The following is a 13,353-nucleotide window of genomic DNA, read 5'->3' as shown; positions in this document are numbered from 1 at the left end:
GCCTTCCTTATTCAAAACCCCTTTTACCTTGTACAAATCTCCCACTTTACCAGCACCAAAGCAACCCCAGACCATCACATGACCTCCACCATGCTTGACAGATGGCGTCAGACACTCTTTCAGCATCTTTTCCGTTTTTCTGCGTCTCACAAATGTTCTTCTGTGTGATCCAAACACCTCAAACTTCGATCCGTCTGTCCATAACACTTTTTTCCAATCTTCCTCTGTCCAATGTCTGAGCTTTTGCCCATATTAATCTTTTCCTTTTATTATCCAGTCTCAGATATGGCTTTTTCTTTGCCACTCTGCCCTGAAGGCCAGCATCGCGGAGTCGCCTCTTCACTGTAGACGTTGACACTGCCGTTTTGCAGGTACTATTTAATGAAGCTGCCAGTTGAGGACCTGTTAGGCGTCTATATCTCAAACTAGAGACTCTAATGTCTTGTCTTGTTGCTCAGTTGTGCAGCGGGGCCTCCCACTTCTCTTTCTACTCTGGTTAGAGCCTGTTTGTGCTGTCCTCTGAAGGGAGTAGTACACACCGTTGTAGGAAATCTGCAGTTTCTTGGCAATTTCTCGCATGGAATAGCCTTCATTTCTAAGAGCAAGAATAGACTGTCGAGTTTCACATGAAAACTCTCTTTTTCTAGCCATTTTGAGAGTTTAATCGAACCCACAAATGTAATGCTCCAAATTCTCAACTAGCTCAAAGGAAGGTCAGTTTTATGGCTCCTCTAAACAGCAAAACTGTTTACAGCGGTGCTAACATAATTGCACAAGGGTTTTCAAGTGTTTTCTAATCATCCATTAGCCTTCTAACACAGTTAGCAAACACAATGTACCATTAGAACACTGGAGTGATGGTTGCTGGAAATGGGCCTCTATACACCTATGTAGATATTGCATTAAAACCAGACGTTTACAGCTAGAATAGTCATTTACCACATTAACAATGGATAGAGTGTATTTCTGATTAATTGAATGTTATCTTCATTGGAAAAAACTGCTTTTCTTTCAAAAATAAGGAAATTTCTAAGTGACCCTAAACTTTTGAACGGTAGTGTATATGGTCTGCAGAATGCCTGTGTAGGACTGATATCTGTCACTATATGGTGGGAATATTGGTCTTTGTTTTACTACACACGTTTTTAGTACACAATTAAGAGTGTTCACATTATTTCTATATATTTGAAGTGTAGACCCCCAAGAATTATTTCCTTTTGGTGGGTCCAAGGTCCTCAGTCAGACACTGAGTGTACACATCCTTGCATTAAGATATTGTATTACTGTCTGTAGCCTTAGAGGAGAATTTATTAACTTTGCTAAGCCGCTTATCTGGCAAAGAAAAGTCGCAATTTGCAGGAACGTTTTTGGTCAGTTTACGCTGCCTTTGGCACTTTTTTGAAAAGTGTGTGGCGCTTTGCTTTTGTATGCTCTGGGACGCCTCTAGTTTCTTCTGAACCTGGGCCCAGACTGTGGACAGTTCCCGATGAACGAGATCTACCTCGGGATTGTTGGAACCACCAGGTGAAACAGAGGAGAACCGTGGATTAAACCCAAAATTACAGAAAAATGGGGAGACCCCTGATGAGTGACTGACCCGGTTATTAAGGGAAAATTTGGCGAGGGAAATGAAGGAGACCCAATCATATTGACAGTCAGAGATAAAACACATTAAATATTGTTCTAGAGACTGATTAGTCCTCCAGAACGGACCCCTAAATAAATATAGACCCAAGACTAGACCCCTAAATAAATACAGACCCCAGACCAGTTCCCTAAATAAATACAGACCACAGACCAGACCCCTAAATAAATACAGACCCAAGACTAGACCCCTAAATAAATACAGACCCAAGACTAGACCCCTAAATAAATACAGACCCCAGACCGGACCCCTAAATAAATACAGACCCCCAGACCAGTTCCCTAAATAAATACAGACCACAGACCAGACCCCTAAATAAATACAGACCCAAGACTGGACCCCTAAAAAAATACAGACCCCAGACCAGACCCCTAAATAATTATAGACCCCAGCCTATATCCCTAAATAAATGCAGACCTCAGACCGGACCCCTAAATAAATACAGACCCCAGACTAGACCCCTAAATCAATGGAGACCCCAGACCAGATCCCTAAATAAATAACAGACCCAGACCAGACCCCTAAATAAATGCAGACCCCAGACCAGACCCCTAAATAAATACAGACCCCAGACCAGACCTCTAAATAAATACAGACCCCAGACCAGACCCCTAAATAAATACAGACCCCAGACCAGACCCCTAAATAAATGCAGACCCCAGACTAGATCCCTAAATAAATACAGACCCCAGACCAGACCTCTAAATAAATACAGACCACAGACCAGACCCCTAAATAAATACAGACCCCAGACCAGACCTCTAAATAAATACAGACCCCAGACCAGACCCCTAAATAAATACAGACCCCAGACCAGACCCCTAAATAAATGCAGACCCCAGACCAGACCCCTAAATAAATACAGGCCCCAGACCGGACCCCTAAATAATTACAGACCCCTAAAACAATCCGATAGAATACCAACAGACAGAATTCAATAAAAAATAGTGCTCAAAGAGGTAATAGGTAATAAACTGTAAAGCATCGTTGCTGACTATATTACATGCACTATATTGAATCCTGAGTGAAAACCAAGATATACTTGGTGCATCGATCAACAATTTACATGAGATTAAACCAAGAAAATATGATCGACTTCAGCACACGATATTTGAAAAAATATACAAATTTTTATTAAATTACATACATGAGACAATTAAAAAGTAGAACAGGGGATGAGTCACACAACAAAAGACGTCAAAATCAGTGAAAAACCGGGTAAGAGTATAATGTCACTGTGTACATGTTACGTTATAACAGCAGAAGTGAAACATGCATATGATAAGATCGAGAAGTGATATTCAATTGAAATCAGGGCTGATTAGGGCCAAGTATGTCCAAAGATGACAAAAATATAGTCGTAATAAAATATAGTACTGGTAATGGAAGCGATATCTATGTAAGAGCAAAAAGTAAGTACGAATCGCAGATGTACAGCAGTACCATATCTCAGATAGATTGAAGTCAGTGGATGATCAAGAATAATAAGCAATCAGGGCCGATTGGGGCCAAGTATGTCCAAAGACGACAAGAAATATAGTCGTAAGAAAATATAGTACTGGTAATGGAAGCGATATCTATGTAAGAGCAAAAAGTAAGTACGAATCGCAGATGTACAGCAGTACCATATCTCAGATAGATTGAAGTCAGTGGATGATCAAGAATAATAAGCAATCAGGGCCGATTGGGGCCAAGTATGTCCAAAGACGACAAGAAATATAGTCGTAAGAAAATATAGTACTGGTAACCCTAAAACAATGCAGACCACAGACCAGACCACTAAATAATTACAGACCCCAGACCAGACCCCTAAATGAATTCAGACTACAGACCGGACCCCTAATAAAATACAGACCCCAGAGTGGACCCCTAAATAAATACAGACCCCGAGCTAGACCCCTAAATAAATGCAGACCCCAGACTGGACCCCTAAATAAATACAGACCCCAGACCAGACCCCTAAATGAATTCAGACTACAGACCGGACCCCTAATAAAATACAGACCCCAGAGTGGACCCCTAAATAAATACAGACCCCGAGCTAGACCCCTAAATAAATGCAGACCCCAGACTGGACCCCTAAATAAATACAGACCCCAGACCAGACCCCTAAATGAATTCAGACTACAGACCGGACCCCTAATAAAATACAGACCCCAGAGTGGACCCCTAAATAAATACAGACCCCAGACTAGACCCCAAAATAAATGCAGACCCCAGACTGGACCCCTAAATAAATACAGACCCCAGACCAGACCCTTAAATCAATGCAGACCACAGACCAGACCCCTAAATAATTACAGACCCCTAAAACAATGCAGACCACAGACCAGACCACTAAATAATTACAGACCCCAGAAGAGACCCCTAAATGAATTCAGACTACAGACCGGACCCCTAAATCACACAGACATCAGACTGGACCCCTAAAAAAATACAGACCACAGACTGGACCCCTAAATAAATACAGACCCCAGACTAGACCCCTAAAAGAATACAGACCCCAGACTAGACCCCTAAAAGAATACAGACCCCAGACTAGACCCCTAAAAGAATACAGACCCCAGACCAGACCCCTAAATAAATACAGACCCCAGACCAGACACCTAAATAGATTCAGACCCCAGACCGGACCGCTAAATAAATACAAACCCCAGACTAGACCCCTAAATGAATACAGACTCCAAACCAGACCCCTAAATAAATAGACCCCAGAGCAGAGCACTAAATCAATGGAGACCACAGACCAGACCCCTAAATAATTACAGACCCCAGACCCGACCCCTAAATATTTACAAACCCCAGACCAGACACCTAAATAAATTCAGACCCCAGACCGGACCCCTAAATAAATACACACCCCAGACTGGACCCCTAAATAAATACAGACCCCAGACTAGACCCCTAAATAAATACAGACCCCAGACCAGACCCCTAAATAAATACAGACCCTAGACCAGACCCCTAAATGAATACAGACCCCAGACCAGACCCCTAAATAAATACAGACCCCAGAGCAGACCCCTAAATCAATGCAGACCACAGACCAGACCCCTAAATAAATACAAACCTCCAGACCAGACCCCTAAATAAATACAGACCCCAGACTAGACCCCTAAATGAATACAGACCCCAAACCAGACCCCTAAATAAATAGACCCCAGAGCAGAGCCCTAAATCAATGCAGACCACAGACCAGACCCCTAAATAAATACAGACCCCAGACCAGACCCCTAAATCAATGAAGACCACAGACCAGTCCCCTAAATAAATACAGACCCCAGACCAGAACCCTAAATCAATGAAGACCACAGACCAGTCCCCTAAATAAATACAGACCCCAGACCAGATCCCTAAATAAATACAGACCCCAGACCAAAGTCCTAAATAAATGCAGACCCCAGACCAGACCCCTAAATCAATGCAGACCAGAGACTCATAATAAATACAGACCCCAGACCAGACCCCTAAATTAATGCAGACCCGAGACCGGACCCCTAAATAATTACAGACCCCAGACCAGACCCCTAAATAATTACAGACCCGACCCCTAAATAAATACAGACCCCAGACCAGACCCCTAAATTAATGCAGACCCCAGACCGGACCCCTAAATAAATACAGACCCCAGACCAGACCCCTAAATAAATACAGACCTCAGACCAAACCCCTAAATCAATGCAGACCACAGACCAGATCCCTAAATAAATGCAGAGCCCAGACTAGACCCCTAAATAATTACAGACCCCAGACCAGACCCCTAAATAATTACAGACCCCAGACCCGACCCCTAAATAAATACAGACCCCAGACCAGACCCCTAAATAAATGCAGACCCCAGACTAGACCCCTAAATAAATACAGACCCCAGACCAGACCCATAAATAAATGCAGACCCCAGACCAGACCCTTAAATACAGACCCCAGACCAGACCCCTAAATAAATACAGACCCCAGCCTGGACCCCTAAATAAATGCACACCCCAGACCAGAACCCTAAATAAATGCAGACCACAGACCAGACAACTAAATAATTACAGACCCCAGACCAGACCCCTAAATGAATTCAGACTACAGACCGGACCCCTAAATAAATACAGACCCCAGACCGGACACCTAAATACAGACCCAAGACTAGACCCCTAAATAAATACAGACCCCAGACCAGAACCCTAAATAAATACAGACCCCAGACCTGACACCTAAATAAATGCAGACCCCAGACCAGACCCCTAAATCAATGGAGACCACAGACCAGACCCCTAAATAAATACAGACCCAAGACTAGATCCCTAAATGAATACACACCCCAAACCAGACCCCTAAATAAATAGACCCCAGAGCAGAGCCCTAAATCAATGCAGACCACAGACCAGACCCCTACATAAATACAGACTCCAAACCAGACCCCAAAATAATTACAGACCCCAAACCAGACCCCTAAATAAATACAGACCACAAACCAGACCCCTAAATCAATGCAGACCACAGACCAGACCCCTAAATGAATACAGACCCCAGACCAGACCTCTAAATCAATGCAGACCACAGACCAGACCCCTTAATAAATACAGACCCCAGACCAGACCCGTAAATAAATACAGACCCCAGACCAGACCCCTAAATAATTACAGACCCCAGACCAGACCCCTAAATAATTACGGACCCCAGACCCGACCCCTATATAAATACAGACCCCAGACCAGACCCCTAAATAAATACAGACCCCAGACCACTTCCCTAAATAAATACAGACCACAGACCAGACCCCTAAATAAATGCAGACCTCAGACCGGACCCCTAAATAAATACAGACCCCAGACCAGACCCCTAAATAAATAACAGACCCCAGACTAGACCCCTAAATCAATGGAGACCACAGACCAGTCCCCTAAATAAATACAGACCCAGACCAGACCCCTAAATAAATGCAGACCTCAGACCGGACCCCTAAATAAATACAGACCCCAGACCAGACCCCTAAATAAATAACAGACCCCAGACTAGACCCCTAAATCAATGGAGACCACAGACCAGTCCCCTAAATAAATACAGACCCAGACCAGACCCCTAAATAAATACAGACCCCAGACCAGACCCCTAAATAAATACAGACCCTAGACTAGACCCTTAAATCAATGCAGACCACAGACCAGACCCCTAAATAATTACAGACCCCTAAAACAATGCAGACCACAGACCAGACCACTAAATAATTACAGACCCCAGACCAGACCCCTAAATGAATTCAGACTACAGACCGGACCCCTAAATCATACAGACCCCAGACTGGACCCCTAAATAAATACAGACCTTAGACTAGAGCCGTAAATAAATGCAGACCCCAGACCGGACCCCTAAAATAAATACAGACCCCAGACTAGACCCCTTAATAAATACAGACCCCAGACCAGACCCCTAAATGAATACAGACCCCAAACCAGACCCCTAAATAAATACAGACCCCAGAGCAGACCCCTAAATAAATACAGACCCCAGACCAGACTCCTAAATAAATAGACCCCAGAGCAGAGCCCTAAATCAATGCAGACCACAGACCAGATCCCTAAATCAAATACAGACCCCAGACCAGACCCCTAAATAATTACAGACCCAAAATTAGACCCATAAATATTTACAGACCCCAGACAGAACACCTAAATAAATTCAGACCCCAGACTGGACCCCTAAATAAATAGACCCCAGAGCAGAGCCCTAAATCAATGCAGACCCCAGACCAGACCCCTAAATAAATACAGACCCCAGACTAGGCCCCTAAATTAATGCAGACACCGGACCAGACCCCTAAATCAATGCAGACCACAGACCAGATCCCTAAATAAATGCCGACCCCAGACCGGACCACTAAATAAATACAGACCCTAGACTAGACCCCTAAATGAATACAGACCCCAGACCAGACCCCTAAATAAATACAGACCCCAGACCAGACCCCTAAATAAATACAGACCCCAGAACGGACCCCTAAATAAATACAGACCCCAGACTAGATGCCTTAATAAATACAGACGCCAGACCAGACACCTAAGTTAATGCAGACCCCAGACCGGACCCCTAAATAAATACAGACCCCAGACCGGACACCTAAATACAGACCCAAGACTAGACCCCTAAATAAATACAGACCCCAGACCAGACCGCTAAATAAATGCAGACCATAGACCAGACCGCTAAATAAATACAGACCCAAGACTAGACCCCTAAATGAATTCAAACCCCAGACCAGACCCCTAAATAAATACAGACCCCAGACTAGAATCCTCAATAAATGCAGACCCCAGACCAGACCCCTAAATAAATACAGACACAAGACTAGACCCCTAAATAAATACAGACCCCAGACTATACCCCTAAATAAATGCAGACCACTGACCGGACCCCTAAAAAAATAAAGACCCCAGAGTAGACCCCTTAATAAATACAGACCCCCGACCAGACCCCCAAATTAATGCAAACCACAGACTAGACCCCTAAATAAATTCAGACCCCAGACCAGACCCCTAAATAAATTCAGACCCCAGACCAGACCCCTAAATAAATACAGACCCCAGACTAGGCCCCTAAATAAACACAGACCACAGACAAGACCCCTAAATAAATACAGACCCCACACCAGACCCCTAAATAAATACAGACCCCAGACCAGACCCCTGAATAAATACAGACACCAGACCAGGCCCCACAATAAATACAGACCCCAGACCAGACCCCTAAATAAATGGAGACCACATACCAGTCTCCTAAATAAATACAGACCCCAGACCAGACCCCTAAATAAATGCAGACCCCAGACCGGACCCATAAATAAATACAGACCCCAGACCTCTAAATAAATACAGACCCCAGACTAGACCCCTAAATGAATACAGACCCCAGACCAGACCCCTAAATAAATACAGACCCCAGACTAGACCCCTAAATAAATACAGACCCCATACGGAACCCCTAAATAAATACAGACTACAGACTAGACCCCTAAATAAATACAGACCTCAGACCAGACCCCTAAATAAATACAGACCCCAGACCCCTAAATAAATACAGACCTCAGACCAGACCCCTAAATAAATACAGACCCCTAAATATAAACCCAGATTCTATATTGTGGATGAAAAGGGTTTTGCCAATAACCTGAGCAAATAACCGTTGTTTATCTCTACTGTAGGAGTGGCATGTATTGCTACTGTGTTCTGCAGGCCCCTGACCAGGCCATAAGAAACCCTGGTTGGGAAACACAGCTCTGGACACTAGACTGGCACTCATGATGCCCACATCAGACATGGCAGAGCAGGTTACTGCCAGGCAGGTGCCACCTGAGGATTCCATGACCTCTGACATCACGTGACCTGCACACGACCAACTGCCGTTTACTTTCAACTGTCGACGGCAGCGATCGGACTGAAGTCTACAGGTAGGAAGATATTGGTGAAAATGGCGTCCAATGGACATGGAGAAGACGGCGAGAAGAGAGAAGAGGAGAAGAGGAAGAGGGAGGAGGACAGCGTCACCGGATTCAAGAAGATGACGAAGAAGAGGAGAGGAGCCAAGGACAGAGGATTGGAGGATGAGGAGCCAAGACCTGGGAGCAGCCAAGATCCTGGAACATCCAGCCCCTATGCCAGGCTTACCATCAGCCGCTTCACCATCCACCAGGTCCTGGGTAGGGGCAGCTTTGGCAAAGTGAGTATAATATCGAAATATTTCATTTTATAGGGTGGTAAACCTAAAGTTGACCTTTTATCTCCATCAATTGTTCTCTGTTGTCACCATGCTATGCTGGATGGATGATGGGTGTAGTGATCTCCTATGGGATGCCTAATAGGACATCCAGAAGTATTCCTGCCCCCATAACCACTACTTTAGTTTTTCATTTTAGTATTTTTCTGTCGACATATGAGAGATTTTGATTTTTGGGGGCACGAGTTGTAGTTTTTAATGGCTCCATTCAATGTACCATATCATTTACTGGGAACATTGTAAAAGGCTGTTTTTTTTAGGTGAAATAGCAAAAAAAAACAAAACAGCAATTCCTCCATTGGTTTAATAATTTGGCTTTTATGGAGTTAACTAAGTGGTAAAAATGACATGTTACCTTTATTCTGCGGGTCAGTACAATAACGGGATACCAAAATTATATTGGTTTATTTTTTATACTTTTTATCCAATAAAAACATTTTGTAAAAACATTAATTTGTTGTGTCTCCATATTCTGAAACTCCGAATTTTTTTTATTTTTCTGTTGATGGGGCGGTGTGAGGACTTGTTTTTTGTGGGGCGAGCTGTACTGTTTATTGGTACTATTTCGGGTTACATAAAACTTTTACTCACTTTTTAACTTTTTATTCCATTTTTCGAGGAGCTAAACAAAACGAAATAGAAAAAAGTTTATTTATTTATTTTGACTGCAATATTTATGTATCGCTTGAATTGTTCTTTTAGCCTCCTCCTATTAAGCTTAGTAGGAGGACCAAGTTGGCAGACCTTGGGGTCTTCATTAGGCCCCCTGGCTGCCATGACAACTATCTACACACTGTGATCGCGTTACGGGTAGGGGTGATGGGGTGACAGCGGGAGCTTACCTCTATTTAACTGTTCAGATGCCACGGTCGCTATTATAGCGTATGATCCTGCTCCTTACTACCCCCACCAACTAAGATAATTATGTCAAATGTGGGTTAGGCGTGAAGACCTCTCCATACAGGACCCAACAGCAGACACTGCATTATGCTGGGAGCTCAGCTTTGTTCTGCTGTAGAGTCCTGGGCACTACCCGACTGACCCACCTCTCTGTCCACCCCTGTTCCTTCTTCTTCTCATGAGGAATCTCCATTTGTTTTCCTCAGGTGGTCCTGGCATCAGTCCCCGGCCGAAACACCTACATGGCCGTAAAAATGATCACCAAACGGGACAATACGGACGAAATTATGAGAGAGCGGCGGATACTCCTAGCGGCCAGACACTGCCCGTTCCTATGCCACCTCTATGCCGCACATCAATCTGAGGAGCGGGCATTTTTTATCACGGAGTATCTGTCCGGTGGCAGCCTGGAGGCTTTGATCAGGATGTGCGGCTGCTTGAACATCGGCAACGTAAGGCGAGTAAATAATCAGGAGACTGAGGGGGGTGGAAAGAAGAAAAGGTGAGGGGGGAGGTCAGATGAAGGATAATACAGAGAATGCAGAATACAGGCTGCCATTATCAGCGCCTCCTCTCTGCTAGAGACCGCACACACTCCATCATAACATGATATTAGGGAATTGATAGAGGAAGATTTCATGACATTGAGACTCCGCTCTGTTCTCCCCATCAGATTCTACACAGCAGAGATGATATGTGGCCTCCAGTTCCTCCATGGACACAACATCGTCCACCGGTAAGCAGAACTTCCCCCTTCTTTCATTCTCCTTTACATGCTGGAAACACTGCACCCAGCTTTCCTACACTCCTGAATGGCTATTCTGCTTGGTGGTGCAATGACCCATCCCCCGTCTCCTGGATCACTGGGCGGATTTGTCATTCTCTCGTCTTATTTCTTTGCAGAGATCTAAAGCCGGAGAATATAATGTTGGATGCAGATGGCCACGTCCGTATCATCGACCTGGGATTGGCCCAAGATGGCGTCACCGCCTCCAATAAGATCCGTGGAGTGACGGGAACGTTGCATTACATGGCCCCCGAGGTGCTTCTTAGAAAAAAATACGGCACCGCAGTTGACTGGTGGAGCCTGGGGATTGTGGTGTCCAGGATGGCAGCAGGACGCTCCCCATTTTACAACGGCCCCGTCAGGCAAATGGCTATCAAAGCCATCACCACCGCGAAGCCTAAATTTCCAACTTGGCTTAATCCTGACGTGAAACATCTGACCAAGAGACTGGTCCGTAAAAATTCTAAGAGGCGCCTCGGTGTGTGCGGGAACATCAGAGAGCATCCATTCTTCTCCACCATCGGCTGGGAGGAACTGCAGGAGAGGAGGGCACAGCCACCATTTACACCATTTGTGCCCGTTCTGGAGAACCAACATCTGAAGTGGCCAGAGAATAACAAAGCCCTTCACCCCTTGGCCGGGTTCAGCTTCATGTCACCAAGCTGGACCCGATAAGATCTCAGGACAAGGGCCCAGAACTTCATGCCTCCTGACCCGCGCCTCAAGTCTCTGCTGCTGTATGTCACCTCGGCTGCCCAGACCATCATCTCTCTCCTTACCATCTTCATGCCACACCTCTGCCATCTTGCTGCTGCACCAGAGCCTTGACTTGCCATCCTCCAATCCCGGGCAGGCATCTGACATCACTCCAGCCTGAAGATCCTCTACACCCCCCAGGAGCGGCCTGTGCTTAGTTTCCATCTGGGGAGATCAGGAATAATAGCCGCATGTTGTAGTCCTGGGGCCGGAGCGGCCATTATACCTGATCTCACCTCAGCACAGGCCAGGTAAGTAATGCACCCACATCACCCACATCACCCACATCACTCACATCACCCACATCACCCCACTATATAATAAGTATAGACACCACACTACATGATAAGTATAGCCACCCGCATATAGACGCATAGTACATTTAGATTAGACTTTAGCCTTTGATCCTGGGATTATTCTGATCGCCATATTTGGGGTCAGGAAGGAATTTTCCCCCCTTAATATGAGGACAATTGGCTCATTCCTCAAAGGGGGTTTTCGCCTTCCTCTGGATCAACACGGCCTTAAATAGGTTTAGGATGATAGAGTAATAAGTAGTAACACACATAAGTAACATAATATAAATATAGAAAATAATTAAAAATAAATCTTAATTTAATACAATTTATAGTTTACACATAAATAAATACAGTAGTTCATTAAAACTAATAATAAAAAAAAATGAGTAATTTTCCCCTAGTCTTTCCCCATATTACACATGTTACACTTCAGCCTCTGATCCTGGGATTTATGCCGATCGCCATATTTGGGGTCAGGAAGGAATTTTCCCCCCTAATATGAGGACAATTGGCTCATTCCTCACAGGGGGTTTTCGCCTTCTTCTGGATCACCACGGCCTTTAGATAGGTTTAGTATAATAGATAAATAGATGACACATACATATACACAGTATATAATAATAGTAGTCTTAATACTTCTAGAATAATCTCCTAATAATAAAATATAACCTTCCCTTATCTGTAAATAAAACTTTCCTTTTACCCCCTACATCTTTGTGCTTGTTTTTATTCCCATTGGACTTCTGTGTAGTAAATGTTGTCCGAGCTCTGAGACCCCCACCAATCACTAGAACGAAGCAGCTGAAGGTCTCGTGTGAGCGCTCAGCCGCTTCCTGTCTGTTCAGCTTTTTCCGGAAAAATGTATCGGCTCATAGACTTTCTATTGAGTCCGTTCACCGATACATTTATTTCTGGAAAAAGCCGAACAAACACGAAGCGACTGGGCGCTCACACGGGGGCTTCAGCTGCTTCATTCTAGTGATTGGTGGGGGTCTCAGTGCTCGGACCCCCACCAATCCAATCTTCTGACGTGTCACTATGTCACTATGACATGTCAGAAGTTTGTCAAACGTTTAGCTACACTTTAAAGGTATATGTCAGATTTAAAGCCCAAATGTGGTGTGAACAGAGCCTTACAGGTGTTGTCAGGTTTTTACAATACCGTTTTGCTAGAGGGGTCCAGTAATCTGTGGGGGAACTTGCTGCAA

General features: G+C 44.5%; 1 protein-coding gene across 2 annotated transcripts; it reads left to right on the top strand.

Annotated features, from left to right (window-relative positions):
* Window positions 1-8,842: 8,842 nt before the first annotated feature.
* Window positions 8,843-11,645, top strand: LOC142698162 (protein kinase C-like 1). Of its 2 annotated transcripts, XR_012865712.1 has the most exons (3): window positions 8,843-9,346; window positions 10,510-11,039; window positions 11,207-11,645. XR_012865712.1 is itself a non-coding variant. In XM_075847825.1 (2 exons), the coding sequence occupies exons 1-2, from the start codon at window positions 9,098-9,100 to the stop codon at window positions 10,807-10,809; spliced, it is 549 nt and encodes a 182-aa protein (XP_075703940.1). In that variant the 5' UTR covers window positions 8,843-9,097; the 3' UTR covers window positions 10,810-11,645. The 2 variants fall into 2 exon arrangements, 1 of the variants encoding a protein (XP_075703940.1); XM_075847825.1 differs by having other exon boundaries at window positions 10,510-11,645.
* Window positions 11,646-13,353: the final 1,708 nt, after the last annotated feature.

This window comes from Rhinoderma darwinii, assembly GCF_050947455.1.
Source record: "Rhinoderma darwinii isolate aRhiDar2 chromosome 12 unlocalized genomic scaffold, aRhiDar2.hap1 SUPER_12_unloc_4, whole genome shotgun sequence".
In the NCBI taxonomy this organism is placed as follows: Eukaryota; Metazoa; Chordata; class Amphibia; order Anura; family Rhinodermatidae; genus Rhinoderma; species Rhinoderma darwinii.
This window is presented reverse-complemented; position numbering and strand designations above follow the sequence as displayed.